Raw genomic sequence first — 17,577 nt, 5'->3', positions numbered from 1 at the left:
CATAAAGAATAAAACTGTATAAGTCAACAACAAATAAGTTAGTAGAATAAAATAGGATTAGAAAAGCAGCCTGTCGCACTGTGGTCAAGAGAGATATTAAGCAGAAGGAAAAAAAAGAAAAGTGCGGACAATCAGCAGCGAGGTATTTTATATTTTTTTTATCTTGGCAGTAGAAAAATTATTCTTTTACTTTTTTACAGTTAATTTAGGTAAAGTAAGTTTGTTATTTACACAAGGACTATATTTTGGAAGTGTTTATACAGCCTGTATTTTGCACTTTGCTAAATGGCCACCAGATGGCCATTCGGCAAATCTGATATCTCCTATATCTGTGTCTGTGTGATAGAGATGCTCCAAGCCTGATGGTGATTGCAATAGGCACTTTTTGTATTGACCTAAAAAAGTGGGATCTACCCAATGAAATACATTGTCCTTACCTTGTGAAAAAAAAAACCTTGTGAACCATATACTGTATGGTTGTCTTCCTTGAGGTAAGCGATTGCTTAACTACTTTTTAACCACTTGCCCTTCTGTGGGACGAGTATCTACACCCTTGCAAACCGCAGTTCAGCTAACAGGGATGTAGATACTTGTCCCTTCCTGTTTTTTGAGTGGCACACAGTAATGCACAGATTGGTGAATGGGAACATATGTTCTCAAAGAAAATCTAAGTGTCTAATGTGTAAGTGATCTTTACCTTGTAAACAGAAGATATGGTAATTTCCTGCTGGCTGGAACACAGTGATTCAGCATTCCAACCAGACACGAATCTGTATGGGGTCCTCTAGTGGTAGAAAAAAAATCCTATCCATATAACAAGCCCATTAACCCCTTTTACTGGCTCCCTGGCCCCATATACCACAATTGTAAAGCAAAACAAAACAAAACTGAATTTAAAAGACAATAAATATATTGTCACCCATGTATGCCATGAGGGTGTATTACTGTTATTTAAACAAATAAGGGCTTGCAATTATTGATAGAGTACAATGAGAAAACCAAAATAACAAAATACACCTTTATTTCCAAATAAAATATTTTTGCCATACATTGTTCTACGGGCATACTTTAAATTTTGTATTAAACGGGAGAAATGGGCAAACAAAATGTGTGGGTTTTTTCTAAAGTAGCACATTTTATTTTAAAACTATACTGGCTGAAGAGTGAGAAATAGTGATTGTTTTCAAGTTGTTCTTATTCCCTTTATAATGCATGTAAAATAAAATATTTTTGGAAAAAGTACCACCCAAAGAAAGCCTAATTTGTGGTGAAAAAATAATGTGTAGATCATTTTGGTGTGATAAGCAGTGATAAAGTTATTGCTGAATAAATGGAAGAAGAGCTGAAATGTTAAAAAAATGTATCTGGTTTTTAAGGGAAACCCCCTTTGAAGGGGAAGTGGTTAAACTGTTCAATGTTGTTATTGTAACCAACACAGTTAGCCTATAAAAGATATTATTTAACACTTCCTTCTCCAACCAATGGCCAGTATGGCAAAACACTGCTACAAAAGGTACAGTAAAGGTTTCTTCCAGTTAACACTATATCTGAAGCAACCTACCTTCCCTCTTCTCCCAAATGCTTCAAACTGTATGTCCCCGTAGGCATCAGTAGGAAGCTCCTTTGTGTGTTTCTTATAGTTCCATTTATCGTTCTGGTTGGACTGAGACCCTTCGGTATGCTGTATCTTGGAATATCCGCATTTACATACCCCATCTCTACAATGATAAAATACACATATTCATCATTTCAGCAGCTACTGATGTCAAATTCTAATGTTAAGTCTTCAGCACTCATTAGAGACAACAATCAGTGACTTCATTTCCCACTCATGTATCAGTTTGCATAGACTTAAAAAGAAGACACTTTTCACTCTACTTTTTCCAAGAAGGACTACAATAAAAAGACAATAGTAACCTCCTAAAAATGTTAGATACTCACCTAAGAAGAGGGAAGGCTCTGGATTAGGGATGGTCGGAAATGCCAATTCCTGATTCTGACAGTTTTCTGCTTTTTGATAAGTGTCTTTCCAATCTCCATGGAATACAGAGGAAATCGGAATTTCCGCATACTGATTTCTGATGTCCTCAGCATGTAAATTTTTGTTATTTACAGTGGGTTGCTAAAGTATTTGGCCCCCTTGAAGTTTTCCTCATTTTGTCACATTACTGCCACAAACATGCATCAATTTTATTGGAATTCCACGTGAAAGACCAATACAAAGTGGTGTACATGTGAGAAGTGGATCGAAAATCATACATCATTCCAAACATTTTTTACAAATAAATAGCTGCAAAGTGGGGTGTGCGTAATTATTCGGCCCCCTGAGTCAATACTTTGTAGAACCACCTTTTGCTGCAATTACAGCTGCCAGTCTTTTAGGGTATGTCTCTACCAGCTTTGCACATCTAGAGACTGAAATCCTTGCCCATTCTTCTTTGCAAAACAGCTCCAGCTCAGTTAGATTAGATGGACAGCGTTTGTGAACAGCAGTTTTCAGATCTTGCCACAGATTCTCGATTGGATTTAGATCTGGACTTTGACTGGGCCATTCTAACACATAGATATGTTGTGTTTTAAACCATTCCATTGTTGCCCTGGCTTTATGTTTAGGGTCATTGTCCTGCTGGAAGGTGAACCTCCGCCCCAGTCTCAAGTCTTTTGCAGTCTTCAAGAGGTTTTCTTTCAAGTTTGCCCTGTATTTGGCTCCATCAATCTTCCCATCAACTCTGACCAGCTTCCCTGTCCCTGCTGAAGAGATGTACCCCCCGAGCATAATGCTGCCACCACCATATTTGACAGTGGGGATGGTGTGTTCAGAGTGATGTGCAGTGTTAGTTTTCCACCACACATAGCGTTTTGCATTTTGGCCAAAAAGTTCCATTTTGGTCTCATCTGACCAGAGCACCTTCTTCCACATGGTTGCTGTGTCCCCCACATGGCTTGTGGCAAACTGCAAACGGGACTTCTTATGCTTTCTGTTAACAATGCCTTTCTTCTTGCCACTCTTCCATAAAGGCCAACTTTGTACAGTGCAGCATGACTAATAGTTGTCCTATGAACAGAGTCTCCCACCTGAGCTGTAGATCTCTGCAGCTCGTCCAGAGTCACCATGGGCCTCTTGACTGCATTTCTGATCAGCGCTCTCCTTGTTCGGCCTGTGAGTTTAGGTGGATGGCCTTGTCTTGGTAGGTTTACAGTTGTGCCATACTCCTTCCATTTCTGAATGATCGCTTGAACAGTGCTCCGTGGGATGTTCAAGGCTTTGGAAATCTTTTTGTAGCCTAAGCCTTTAAATTTCTTGATTCCTGACCTGTCTTGTGTATTCTTTGGACTTCACGGTGTTGTTGCTCCCAATATTCTCTTAGACAACCTCTGAGGCCCTCACAGAGCAGCTGTATTTTTACTGACATTAGATTACACACAGGTGCACTCTATTTAGTCATTAGCACTCATCAGGCAATGTCTATAGGCAACTGACTGCACTCAGATCAAAGGGGGCCGAATAATTATGCACACACCACTTTGCAGTTATTTATTTGTAAAAAATGTTTGGAATCATGTATGATTTTCGTTCCACTTCTCATGTGTACACCACTTTGTGTTGGTCTTTCATGTGGAATTCCAATAAAATTGATTCATGTTTGTGGCAGTAATATGAAAAAATGTGAAAAACTTCAAGGGGGCCGAATACTTTTGCAACCCACTGTATGTCAAAAAAGTTAATTAATTTTGCGGAAAACGTATGCATTCTTTGATTGGCCTAATACTTCTGAGTCTTCCGAGACTTAGCAGCTGCCGTTCAGGAAATGCTTTGGAGAACAAGGAAAACCCTGAGAATCCCCCACGAGACCATGGACTGGTCCAAAACTTTTTGGTTCTGTCAGATTTTAACTGCTTACTTTGTTAGCTGAAGTGGTCCTTTAATAAAACTGGCCCTTTAATGGAACTAATAGTTGTGTACAAGAACTCCATACAGACAGTGTGCTAAGGAAAGCTCAGTGGTGCACTCTCTTACCGCTGTCACCCTAGGCTTCTACCTGGTTTGCCTTTTACTAAAAAATACCCTGCTTTAGAGATCAACTATACATGAAATCACAGATGACTGATTACATTTAGGAGGACCTTAAACTTTGGCACATGATGAACACTGGCATAGAGACGATAGATTTTTTATTTTTTTGCCATCTACATGAGAAGACTGAGCAACCAGGCTGAGATAGAAGTGGGATGAAGATAAACAGGATATTTGCAAGCAGAAAGGACAAAGCTAGGAAAATATGTAGTCATCAGGTAACAATCGGAATAAAGCATTCAGCACTTAGTGATTAGGCAGGATGAAGAACAAAAGTAGTTGTAAGTCAACAGTAATCGTATAATAGGAAGCAAAGATAGCAGGCAAGCGCAAGTTTGGGCAAGCTTAGCAGTGTAAATGAAGCAACTAAAGACATTAGCAAGTCTAAAATGGGTAGCCTATAAAAGAAATCAGAACTCTGGCACTAAGATATTCAGTGTTGGACTGCCAGCTAGAAAAGCTGAGGAAATCCACTTGCTGGCCGAGCAGCAGTAATCAGGTGTTGCTGCTCACAGTGAAGACTTGCTACAGATGTCTATTGGGAGTGATAACACAGGGTTTCTACTGCTTGGCCAGCAGGTGGCTTTCCTCACTTTTTCCACCTCCCAGTCTGACACTGGAGATATTGTAAAGATCAGAAAGGAGCTACTCCCAGCCACTTCCTCAACATCCTGTACCCAATTGGAAAGCTCTGCAGTGAATTTCAGTTACTTACCAGTAATCTATTAACAACTGGTGGGATTCAATATGTGGGAGCATATAAAGTACCATGTCAGGGGTACAGAAGGGTTGGATGCTGTATGACCAGGACATTTAGTCTAATACTTACGCTGATTTTGTATCCTTGGTGTATGCTATGCAGTCCCTCTTCTTAAAGTTCTCCTGGATGAATTTGACAGCATCCTGTAAATGCGACAGTGATACCCATCATTAGAAAACTGGAGGACTTATTGGACTAGATGGTAGACATGAGGGTCATAAACTTACCAAATCATCCAGTGACAACTCAATGCTGCGGGACATACTGGAGTACAACGAGCGTGTGCTTTCCAGCAGCACACCCCTGCGGCTCCTCATCCTGGACAAATCTGTGGAATTCTCCAATAACCTAAGTAAATGATGAAAAAACTGAGAATGACTAACTGTACAAGCTTTATTTGCAAGCTTTTTGAAACTTTAATTTTCTTCTTCAGGCATGATACAGAACTGGATCAGAACCATACCAGTTCTGTATCATGCCTGAAGTAGAAACTTTAAAGAGGAACTTCAGCCTAAACAAACATACTGTCATTAAGTTACATTATTTATGTTAATTAAAATAGATAGGTAATATAATCTCTTACCCACCCTGTTTTAAAAGAACAGGCAAATGTTTGATTTCATGAGGGCAGCCATATTTTTGGTTGAAAGGAGGTGACAGGGAGCATGAGACACAGTTCCAACTGTCCTGTGTGCTGATCACCCCTCCCAGTTGCTAGGCAAGGTGAATAACAACATAGGAATTCCCATCATGCTTTGCACAGCATCAGGGGAAAAAAAGCCCGGGCAGTTTTCTTTAATGGGTAGAACTTAGCTAAAAATGCAGCTAAAAAGGATGCTTTGGTAAGGAAAAAAAATTCTGATGCTGTGAAACTGCTAAAGAAACACCAAGCCTTTTCAGTTCTGCTGAGTAGTTTTTTGGTCCGGAGGTTCACTTTAAAGTGGACATGAACTTTTGCTCAGGACAGAAGGAAAACATAGAGAAATGCACCCTGTATGTGTTTACTGATCTCGCTCTTCTTATCTGTTTTAGCTCATGAATTATATCGCCTTATCTGTTTTAGCTCATTGCTATCTCTTCTTATCTGTTTTAGCATACAATTTATCACTCTTATCTATTTTTCTTATACATTTTCTCTCCATATAACTGAAGTGAAAAAAGTGTTTTGTGAGAAAAGTTTTGAAGTCAATCCCTATGCTTCAATTATTACTTTTCCACATGGGTAACATCTGCTGTCTGTGTTCTTCTTACATGGAATATGCCATCTTGCTTGTGTTGTCAGTTCAGTTCTGTAAAGGCTCACATGCTTGACTAAAGTTTGCTGAGGCAGCCGAGAACGACCGCCTTGGCCGATAATCAATCGTGTTTATGGCAGCCCCCGACCCCAACCAGTGAGCAATCTGCCCGGCAGATCTAGTCACCCGACGGGCGGCCATCTTCATTGAAGACACAGCTTCCCGCCTCTTGTTAAGTGATATCACACACATGCTGCTCAGTCATCCTTCTGCTCCCCCGCATAACAGCAGAACGCATTGTAAGCTACACAGCTGTCACGCATCTGTAGTGGCCTGCCCAGCGAACCCTGATGAACGACATATATAACAGGTGTTTATGCACCTTAAGATTAATCTATTGTACACAGAACAGGCCTTATCTCGTAAAAAGGCTACAGGATTCGATGGAACATGAGAATTACAAAAATAGCAAGGTAAACATTTGTATATTCACACGACTGCTCACACACTGCTTTAATTTAATAATAGTGTTTTGTCTGAACTATGAAGAGAGAAATGTTTTTATGGTACCGAAATGTGTAAATTCAAATATTGCACTAAAGACTCATGCTATTGCCATAATCCCATCCTTATACAAACACAAGACAAGATTATATATTAAGAAAATAATTAGAATTCTATAGTTGAAGGAATGTGCTGAAAAAGAAATAGGAGTCAAGAACAAGGATTTCTATCTATCTATCTATCTATCTATCTATCTCTCTATCTATCTATCTATCTATCTATCTATCTATCTATCTATCTATGTTCTGTCTAGCAATGTCTCTTTTCAGCAATAAAAGCACAGACAAGTCCATAAATAACTTAAGTCATTAATAATGCAATACACATGCAAGAATGTCAAAGAGACACAGCTAGTGGCATTACCTGAAAAAGGAAATAGGCTTCCAGCTGTAATGGCAAAAGGTCTGTATTGTGAGCTCAGGTAAGTTATTATAACCTGTGGGAAGTCTCCACCTCTAGCCCAACCTTCCTTCAATTGATGGTGTGATATTCTGGGACAGATAACGGAGATGGTACAGGACCATTTAAAAACCACAGAAAAGATGCAAGAAGCCTTTATGTAACTCTTTCCTGCTAATAGCAGGGTTTTGTACCGACACTGTATCATTATGTATTATGGCAAGGAGATAGTGTAGCACAAAAACGAATAGCAGTTTAATTAATGCCCCATTTACCATAAGCTCATGGCAATGTGAGACAGAATGAGAACTTGCCATTTTACAAAAAAAGATCCATGAATCTAAAAAGAAAACTGAAAAGTAAGGGTTGTGGGCACTGGGGTCTCAAGAGAAGCCCTCTTGTAGTGTTTGAGAAATTTTGGCTCAACAAATGCTTTTTAAACACATTAAATAAATATGGTCTCATAAAGGCTCCCACACACGATACATTGATGTTGCCTGATGGGGATTGGAACCCAAGGGTGACATTGCTGAGACGAGCCTGCTACAGACTCGGAGTCAGCTGCACAGCTGATGATCCGTTCTGTTGCTATGTGGGGGAGGGGGGGGCGCGGAGGGCCAAAGACCCTCCTCCACAGACAGGAAGCCATGCGGCAGGCGGGGTGAGCAGCATGAACAAAGCTATTGTCTGTCACTCTGCCAAGTTCATCTGCCTGGCAGATTTCTTGCCAGGTGGCAGTAGGGGAGGGGGGCATGGGCCCTTGTACACGTAATGGAGTATCGGCTGAGGCGGTTGTTATTGGCTGCTTCCAGCGTGTATACCGGTCTTTAGTGTTCACTACTCTGTTCATTTAAAAAAAATTGACAGTGTAGGATCCCCCCTTTCAGGCACTGTTAGCCCATTGTTCCCCATGCAGGCTGGTAGTGGCAGAATGGCAGAGCCAGACTTTGGCCTCAATTCACTAAGCAGTTTAGACTAGTCTACTGATGGTTTTTAGTCTACTGATGGTTTGGTCAGTTGCATCAAAGGGGAATTCACTATTATCAAATCTTTTAGACCTGTTTTTAGACCTGGTCTAAAACATTTGGTAATTACGGTAGGTCGGTAAAACAAGGTAAAACATCAAAAGATGCAATTCACAAACCAGTAGCTATGACTGACATCCTTCTTCTTTGATGAGCTCTCCTCTGCATACAATTAAACTCCTGCATAATTAATTCAAAAGGTTCCATCCTCACATCTAAAATACCTCACAGAATTACTTTACCAACAGAAATCGGCTGGTCTAATCTCTGTCAGAAAAAGTGGCCGTGGATACTCCTTGTTTGCTTTTATGAATTGTGTAAATAATTATTTGTTAGACCAGGTCTAAAAACAGGTCTAAAACATTACACCAAACCATCAGTAGACTAAAAACCATCTGTATACTAGTCTAAACTGCTTAGTGAATTGAGGCCTTTGTGGGGCTCTGCATCCTGAAATTTATCAGCCTGCATGGTCCATGATATAGGGAGGCTCTGTAACAAAGGGGCATCAAAAGCTTCCCTCACTCCTGCAAAGCCCCATCCATGTATGTCATGGGCAGGGACGGATCAAGACGAAGTTGCGCCTGGGGCAAGGTCAGGTTTTGGCGCCTAAAGGTCAGGTTTTGGCGCCTAAACTGCCATTCATTTTGCCACCTTTTTAAGAATTCAACAAACTGCGCCTGGGGCAAGATACCCGCTTGCCCCCCCCTAGATCCGTCCCTGGTCATGGGAAGGGACTCATTCCCACCTTCTGCACAGGGAGGTTGGGGTAATTTACTACCCCCACGCATGAGGAGGTAGGACCTGAGGAGCTTATGATGGAATCTGAGAGATCCGTAATAAAAAAAATTCCCAGTTTGATAGGTAAAGGGGGTTCATTTTTGGCACCCAACCTATTGAGACAAAAGTAATAAAAAATAAACATTATTTTAGAGGGAGCATTTTTTTTAATCAGTTTTTTTTTTATCTTAGTACTCCTTTCTTGTGACATAATTTTTTCTTCTGTTATTTTTTATCTATAAACGTATTCATCTATTTTACTTTTCCTCTAGTCTTCTGGTCTTGCATTCTTCTGCGCATCTGTTTTCTTTTCTTGATTGAAGATTCCCCACTGCACTGACACAAAACCTGCAGACAGTAACGCCACCCACCACATTACTGACGCCACACCACTGACACTGTATATACCAAGGTTTTTTGGCCGCACTTCAGGTAAAAATACTGCAGAGCAAAACATTTAATCTGTCAGAGCACCGGCAGATACACATGCACTTAATAATTGTGTAACTTTTTCCTGCACATTGAGGCTGCTGTCATTTTGTTCACTTACTCAGTTATAGCTATAAAGTTAAAAGATGGACAATTTACTGATGGACCTGATGTTATATTTTAATTCCTAGCATAAATGGGTTTGTCACTATATGAAAGCTGTTTGTATACTGAATAAAATGGCACATTTCTTCAGAATACTTTTGCAACGAGTGCCGATCATACCTATTTTATAAACAAAGACACCATTGATACTGTCACACAAGTACGAGGCACCCTGAGACAACACCTGCCGATGCCCGCTGGTCAGTGCCGTAATACTCCCATAGGGAGTCCCAAAAACAGCATTTTTGGATTTGCCACAAGTTCTCCCCATTGGTTATTTGATTGACCTAATTGATTCAATCAATCCAGGTAGAATTTTTATTGGTACAAATTCAAAAATGCTTTATGATGCGGCTCCCTATACTGTTGTATTGTGGCAGTACAGGTAACCCAGCAAAAGCATCCTTGAATTTGCTGCGGGGGTTTCCTATTGATCATACCTCTGACCAATGGGATTCATTAAAATGGAGGATTCTTCTAGATCAGAAACTGAGAAAATTGAGGAAAATGCTGCCAGCACTAGCATTGTATCAATCAATGCAGTACTAGTTCTGCAGCAGCTGATGTACTACTTTTCCTGTTTGCTTCCAGTTCATAAAAAAACACCCTTTTTAAGTTTTGATGGACAGACACACTTGATTGTCTGGGCCCTAGTTTTTAGATGAATGTTTCAATTTAATAATGTTATCAAACCTGTAAATAAAAACAATGTATGGTGTGTGCTTCACTTCACTTTGATTGGGGTAATGTTTAAGTTGTTACACATGCCAGCCATCCTATTCAGTCCTATTGGATGGAGTGTGGTGGGAGAATAGTGTCAGTCCATGGTTTTGTTGGTTGTGGAAGAGTCAGCATCAGGCTGCCAATCACTTTCCCTCGGTCTTAAGTCTACAGATCTTGGAGTGGCTTCCAGTGAAAGCCATTTCCTTAAACTGACCTTTAGATAAACCCAAGCAATATAAACTTAGAATAAGATAATAACCCACAGATGTACAGTGGTTACCTTCATCAAAACAGCACATTTTTGTTCTAAAACTATACTTGGGGAATAGAGTAACATGCAAATGAATACCATGGCCAAGAGTTGCTAAATAGTCAGCCCCCTGGTAACACCAAGAGGATCTTTGTCTTTTCCTCCAGCCCCCATAATCACAGTGGCCTCTCAGTTCCTTTGTTCTACGCTCGGTTGTGCCATTATCACGAGATTCACGCAGCAGTGGATCCTGGGTTTATCAGTGCCCTACCCATTAGGTCAGAAGGATCATCTTTGCTATTAATTTGTTTCAATTTACAGGTTGGTTGGCAGTTTGCTGTAATATTTACTTATTGGTGATATAAGATTCTTGAGCGATGTTCAAACAGCCACAATCAACTACAAATTTGATTACATACTTTAATTCTGTGATATCGCGCTTGTAAATGCATGGTAGATTTTGAATTCATAATTTGTCTTCTGCTGACATTTTGTGGTGTAGGGTTGCTGTGATTTGTATTATGTTTTTGTGACCATTATTACATGGATTCTTGAAACTGTTTATTATTGATACTCCCATCCATGCTGCTGTTGTTTTTAATTGTTTTTATATTTTTGGGATATGTCCCTTAATTAAATATTATTTCAGACATTTCTGTTGCTCTCTTAGTATTTTTGGCTAGATGGACGGCTTTGTTTTTGTATATTAGCTGTTGGTTCACATTCATGACTGCTTTAGTTTGGCTCTGTATTGTTTACTGGAGGTGCCACTGTCACCCATCTTTGAAAGCTGTAGCTACAGGGTATGCTCTGTCCCATCCATGTGCCACTTTGATTGAGCTCATGAGTGACTGTGCCCGGCAGCCGTAGCTGGGTGTATTCTTTGGGGCTCAGAAAGAATTGTGACCACACATGCACAGAATGCTTCTGACCACAGGTGTTGTGCACAGCTGCTTGGGAACACTATCAAGTAAGTACAAAGATGGGACAGAGCATGCACCATAGCTTCGACCCAGCCGGGAAAGATCTTTTTAAGAGGGGCAACAGCAGAAGGATGTAGGGGATTACAAAAATAAGATAAGTTCTTTGGCCAAGATAGAAGAGAAGGGTCATATCAAAGAAGCACTACAAAGTCATTTAAAACAGGCAGATTTGCTCTTTATTGGAATAATTCTTTTGAAAATAAGACAATACTATGCACTTTCATTAAAACATGGTAGCACACCTTATTCCACCTATTTTAATTGTAAGTAGCCATGGTAAATGCGTAAGTCTTAGCACCTAAGCATATTTATCATACAACTGGAACTCTATAACATACTAAACCTGTGATGACCCTTTGTTGCTTGAATGATGAGTCCTTCATGAGAGCAGCAAATCCCAGGCCTCGCTCTTTAAAGGCATACTGTAGGGGGGGTCGGGGGAAAATGAGTTGAACTTACCTGGGGCTTCTAATGGTCCCCCGCAGACATCCTGTGCCTGCGCAGCCACTCACCGATGCTCTGGCCCCGCCTCCGGTTCACTTCTGGAATTTCAGACTTTAAAGTCAGAAAACCACTGCGCCTGCGTTGCCATGTCCTCGCTCCTGCTGATGTCACCAGGTGCATACTGCGCAGGCCCAGTATGGTCTGTGCCTGCGCGTACGCTCCTGGTGTCATCAGGGGTAGCGAGGACATGGCAACGCAGGCGCAGTGGTTTTCTGACTTTAAAGTCTGAAATTCCAGAAGTGAGCCAGAGGCAGGGCCGGAGCATCGGTGAGTGGCTGTGCGGGCACAGGATGTCTGCGGGGGGCCATTAGAAGCCCCGGATAAGTTCAACTCATTTTCCCCCGACCCCCTACAGTATCCCTTTAAAGTCACTCCTTCTTACATGCTTTAATACTAATAAATCAGGAAATAAATGTACAGCTTTATATTAAGGGGGAAAATAGGCATTATTATAGAACAATTTGGGTAAAGAGGTGCCCTAGTGTGAATAAAATTGGATTAAAAGCAAGATAAAAAAAAAACAAAAAACTAGGTGGCTTACCTCAATGACAAGATCTTTGTATAAACAAAGAAATATTTATTTAGCACAGGCTATGCATTTCACGGGTTTAAGCCCACATCCTCAGGCCAATAAAAAGTTTTTAGGCACTGCTATTGGCCTGAAGAAGCGGGCTTAAACATGTGAAACGGGTTGCTTGTGCTAAATAAATATTTATTTGTTATACAAAGATCTCATCATTCAGGTAAGCCACCTTGTTTTTTTTTCAATTTTATCTTGCTTTTAATCCAATTTTATTCAAACTGAGTCACCTCTTTACCCAAATTGTGCTTTACGTACCCCAACACACCCTGTTGGAGGGGTCTGAGTGGAGTCGGGTTTGTTGTCTTCTCCTGCTTCCTGTGGTCAGTTGCCCCTCTGCAACCCGCCTTTGTGAGTAGAACAGTTACCTTAACTGTTGATATCCCGTATATTGCACTACTGTCTCCTGTGTCTTTTTTTCTAGAGTGCTGACACATCCCTGCTACTCTGCATTATTAGAGAAGTCAATTGGTAGTGATCTCTACCATACACCGACTGATTTAAATACATTATTAAACTACAGAAGTTTCCATCCAGGACACAAATGCGAATCATTTCTGAAGTCACAACTTTTTTGAGTCAGATATATAGTTGACAATGAAAGTAGATCCATTGAGAACTTGAATGGCATGATCTAGAGATTTTGTGAACGGGGCTACCCGAGAAAGCTTGTTAATAGCACCAGAGAGCAGGCATTGACCACTAGCCGCTCTACACTATTGAAACCCACATCTAGGGATAAAAAAGAAAATCAAACAGTTTTCTCTTCCTTATATAATACTTTATCTCATCAAATAGGAAAGATCATTAATAACACTTGCCACTCTTATCAAGTATTAATGACAAGATCCCCTCTTTTAAAAATATGCCTATGATGGCATATAAAAAACCCCCTATAATTCAGAATAAATTAGTATGAGGCGACTTGGGGACTTCCATTGTCCCATTAGAGACCAGCACAGTTGGCACCTTCCCCTTTATGAACTGTGTATATTGTCATCTGATATGGCATTGAAGTTCTTCTAACCACCCTATGAAAGGAGATACTATCCGGGTGAAGTGCAGGGCCACATGTGACATTCTTTATCCTTTGTTCCCCATTTGGTTATGTTTTTGCATAGACACCGCATTCTCCAGGACCCAACCAGTCAACAGAGAACCGACACACATTGCTCCACCTGCTCACACAGGAGGGATATACACATTTTCTGTGTATATGGGACACCTCTCCCAACCAATTTAGTTATATTTGGAACTTAATGTGACACTTTTCCCCTTGACACCTCCCACCAACCCCCTACCCCCCCCCCCCCCCCATCTTATAGAAGCAGAATTTTCAGCTCTATGGCTCTTCTTCATTCACTTTTTTCCCAAGTTTTCTCCTAGGTGACATTTTCATTTTCTTGAGCAAGCAAGTAAATAATCAGAATCATTTAGACAGAACTTTTAACCTGCCTAGCGTTCTGATAAGATCGCCAGGGAGGCTGCGGGAGGTTTTTTTTTTTAATAAAAAAAAAACTATTTCATGCAGCCAACTGAAAGTTGGCTGCATGAAAGCCCACTAGAGGGCGCTCCGGAGGCGTTCTTCCGATCGCCTCCGGCGCCCAGAATAAACAAGGAAGGCCGCAATGAGCGGCCTTCCTTGTTTTGCTTCCCTCGTCGCCATAGCGACGAGCGGAGTGACGTCATGGACGTCAGCCGACGTCCTGACGTCAGCCGCCTCCGATCCAGCCCTTAGCGCTGGCCGGAACTTTTTGTTCCGGCTACGCTGGGCTCAGGCGGCTGGGGGGACCCTCTTTCGCCGCTGCTCGCGGCGGATCGCCGCTGAGCGGCGGCGATCAGGCAGCACACGCGGCTGGCAAAGTGCCGGCTGCGTGTGCTGCTTTTTACTTGAGCCAAATTGGCCCAGCAGGGCCTGAGCGGCAGGCTCCGGCGGTACTGGACGAGCTGAGCTCGTCCAGACCGCCCAGCAGGTTAAACCAACTTTATGTTACTTTTTTCAATTGCAGAGCAGTGAATGGTTATTTTAAATAGAAGATGAAACATTATCTCCTGAGAGAAAACTTATGAGAAAAAGTGAATTAAATAAGGGGACATATGTGTTTACTTAATAGCCAGATCTGTTGTTAGTTACGTTAGTCTCTGACATATATTATTCATCATCAAGTCATCAATGCATACTAACCTGTCCTTTTAGTCCCTTCAAAGGGCCCATTTAGTACTAAAATCATTTCAAAATCGCTTTATACAAGTGATTTAAAAGTGTTTTTTCAGCAATCCTATACTTTGTATTGGAGCACAATTGCTCCCAAAATGCTGCAGGACCCATGATTGCGAATCTTTGACTTTCATTAGCTTTCTGCTTTTGCAGTCGCTGGCAATTCCAAAGCTTGACTGAAACAGCTCCTGTTGGTCCCGCCCCTTTCTTTTACTTAGGGCTGATTGGGACTTATTTTTATGGACCACTTTTGCTCTTTATAATAAACCTTTCCATGTCCTGCATTTGACACACTTTTTCAGCTGAAAGCTGAAATTACCAAGCAGTGAGGTAAATTACCGACTTGTGTAATAAATACCTCAACACATGTCAGTAAATGTCAATTCATTAAGATTACAGCATGCGGTAAAGCCATGTAACCTACTCGATAATTACCGGCAGCTCTCGTCTGTCAGAAACAGTGCAAGGAGCCGTGACTCACACAAGCAGAGAGGGATAAGCTAATGACTGACAGGAAAGGGAGCCAATAGAAACATCCCCTTTCTCCTGCAAGTCCTGCTGATCTGACATTGATAGGTTGTGAAGGATTGTTGGGAGGGTCCAGCTTTTCTACCCCCCAGGGAGCGAGCAGAGAGAAAAGAACGAAAGTATTTTCCCCTGCCTCCCTTCAGATGTTTAACCTTTTAGGTTCCTGTTTGAAGATGCAGAGTAGTTAGTGGGGAAATCACCTAAGCATGGCGTGGGTAATATCTCCTGGAAGTGCATCTAAGCTGTGGCAATTAAATCAAATGTTAAGAAAGACTAATGGACAGATTCAAAGCAAGCAGAGGCAGTATAACAAACATGTACATTCTAAAAGGATGTGGGGTTGCCTCTTACTATTGTAATTACCTCATTGCACGGAACAGCTTGTAACAACACAGAGACACTCCACACTGCTCTGCTGTTACAAAACAGCAGGTTTTTGTAAATCGAAGCATCGTATTTCTGTAAATTATTGAATTTCTACCGCACCTGTGAAAATATTGATGAATTAGAAATAAAAAAAAATCTAAAACACCAAATGCGGTATTTTCCCGACTTTTTTTTTAATTGAACAGCCTTTGATGAATTGAAGCCAACATTGGACCAACTATCGTTCAAATGACTCTTATGCCTGGTACAAACCATGCAATCAGTGCTGCTGGGATACCCCTTTTCAAAATCCGAATTGAATTTGGATCCGGATACCCATATATCCGGATCCGAATCGGATATCCGAATCAAAACTTTTTGGTATCCGAGTAAACTCGGATATCCGAACCCAATATCCTGGATATCCGGTCGAATTCGGATATCCGGATAGAAAACCAGAAGTGACCTGAAAATGACTTTAAATGCTTCCAAATCTCCTCAAATGGCAAAAATCACTTTTGGATCTCTCTCTCTCTTTCACTCTCTCTCTCTCATTTTTTCCATTGAAGAGGATTTTGACTCCTGCTTGGATATCTGAACTCACTATCCGCCCGGATTTCGGATTTCAGATGGGAAATCCGAGTTTGCTCAGATAGTGCTATTCGGATTTTAAAAAATAATCCGAATTCCGATTCAAAGTTCGGATAGTGGAAAAAGTTTGGATAATCCGGGTAGGTCGGATACCTGAATATTGGATGAGCAGCACTGCATGCAATCCCCCCCCCCCCTCCCGCAACATCCATCCAACATCCATTCCTTGCTTACCTGCTTTTTATCGGTGGTCAGTGGAATTGCATCACTGTCTGCCCACGACCCACTTCACTCAGTACATGTGGAAAATCCATTATGATTCCATCATAGTGAGAGAATTTGTCAGTAACAAACGATGCATGTATGCATGTATGCATCAATGCTTCAGGTTAGGGTTACTAATAACAAGATTAGGATGATTAAATTGTGACGTAAGATGGGGGACACAGTAGAGAGTAACAGAGGAGAGAGAAGGTGAAGCAGGTGGTTGTGACACTCGGCGCTCAGCACAGGGCACCAAAACCAGGCACCCCATAGCAGTAATGCTATGCTGCACTGGGTGCGTAAGGGTAATTCGAGGCTCCAGCGATCACTGGACCCGAGTTACACCTCCCTCCAAGTTGCAACGATGCGGAGGGGGAATAATATTTAATGCCGCCGGGAGTTTAGCAGTAGCAGGGAGAGCTGGTGTGATGACAGAAATAGCAACAAATTAATTTTTGCAACTTGCCATATAGTGCATGTGCGCTGTACGGACTGAGTATAACTGATCATGTGCAGCTTATCTCAGGCATCTCACCTGTAATTATTTGCAACCGCCGGTGTCCTGTGATTAAACGTTATTTCTTCCTTATTCCTTGCAACGGTGATTATTAGTTGCCACCAAGGGGGGGTTATTAGTTCCCTCCAGGGGAATTATTAGTTGCTATCAAGGGGGGCTATTACTTCCCTTGGGGCGTTATTAGTTGCCCATCAAGGGGGGGGGGTATTTACTTCTAGGGAGGGTTATTAGTTGCCTGCCAGAGGAGGGTTCTGTGTGAAAATAGGGTTAGGTTGGGTTGTACTTTCTGATAATAATACCTTAACTCATAATAATACCTGCATCTCCAGCCTGGCAATAGCAGAAAGCTCTGGACACCGCCAAACCGGAAGCCATTCCCCAGACAGAATTACATAACCACCCCCACCACCGAACAACCGATTTCCTCCCAAACTAGACAGCCACCATGCAGCCTCCATCCCAGTGTATACGATAGTCCAGCAGAGAAGGCAGCCGCAGCGGGGGAGAGTGACAGCACCAGATGACTCACATTCACCGATTGCGATCCAAGCAATAGAGGTCCCATCATCCGGAGTCCATCTGTCTCCTCTAGAGTGCTGCCACTCTGTTACTACTACTATT

The 17,577-nt window shown here is 41.6% G+C and overlaps 1 protein-coding gene across 4 annotated transcripts in view; it reads right to left on the bottom strand.

Moving 5' to 3' along the window:
- The window catches only part of TRPM8 (transient receptor potential cation channel subfamily M member 8), a 145,464-nt gene that overhangs the window by 121,885 nt on the left and 6,002 nt on the right, over positions 1 to 17,577 (bottom strand). For 3 of the 4 annotated variants that reach the window (XM_068246965.1, XM_068246966.1, XM_068246967.1), the window contains exons 1-3: positions 5,063 to 5,179; positions 4,905 to 4,978; positions 1,562 to 1,718 (exon numbers count right to left, since the gene is read on the bottom strand). In XM_068246965.1, the coding sequence (XP_068103066.1) occupies positions 1,562 to 1,718; positions 4,905 to 4,978; positions 5,063 to 5,152 (321 nt within the window). In that variant the 5' untranslated portion in view covers positions 5,153 to 5,179. Of the gene's footprint in view, positions 1 to 1,561; positions 1,719 to 4,904; positions 4,979 to 5,062; positions 5,184 to 17,577 lie in introns of those variants that run through there. The other variant, XM_068246968.1, reaches the window with a different exon arrangement.

This window comes from Hyperolius riggenbachi, chromosome 7 (genome assembly GCF_040937935.1).
Source record: "Hyperolius riggenbachi isolate aHypRig1 chromosome 7, aHypRig1.pri, whole genome shotgun sequence".
Lineage (NCBI taxonomy): Eukaryota > Metazoa > Chordata > Amphibia > Anura > Hyperoliidae > Hyperolius > Hyperolius riggenbachi.
This window is presented reverse-complemented; position numbering and strand designations above follow the sequence as displayed.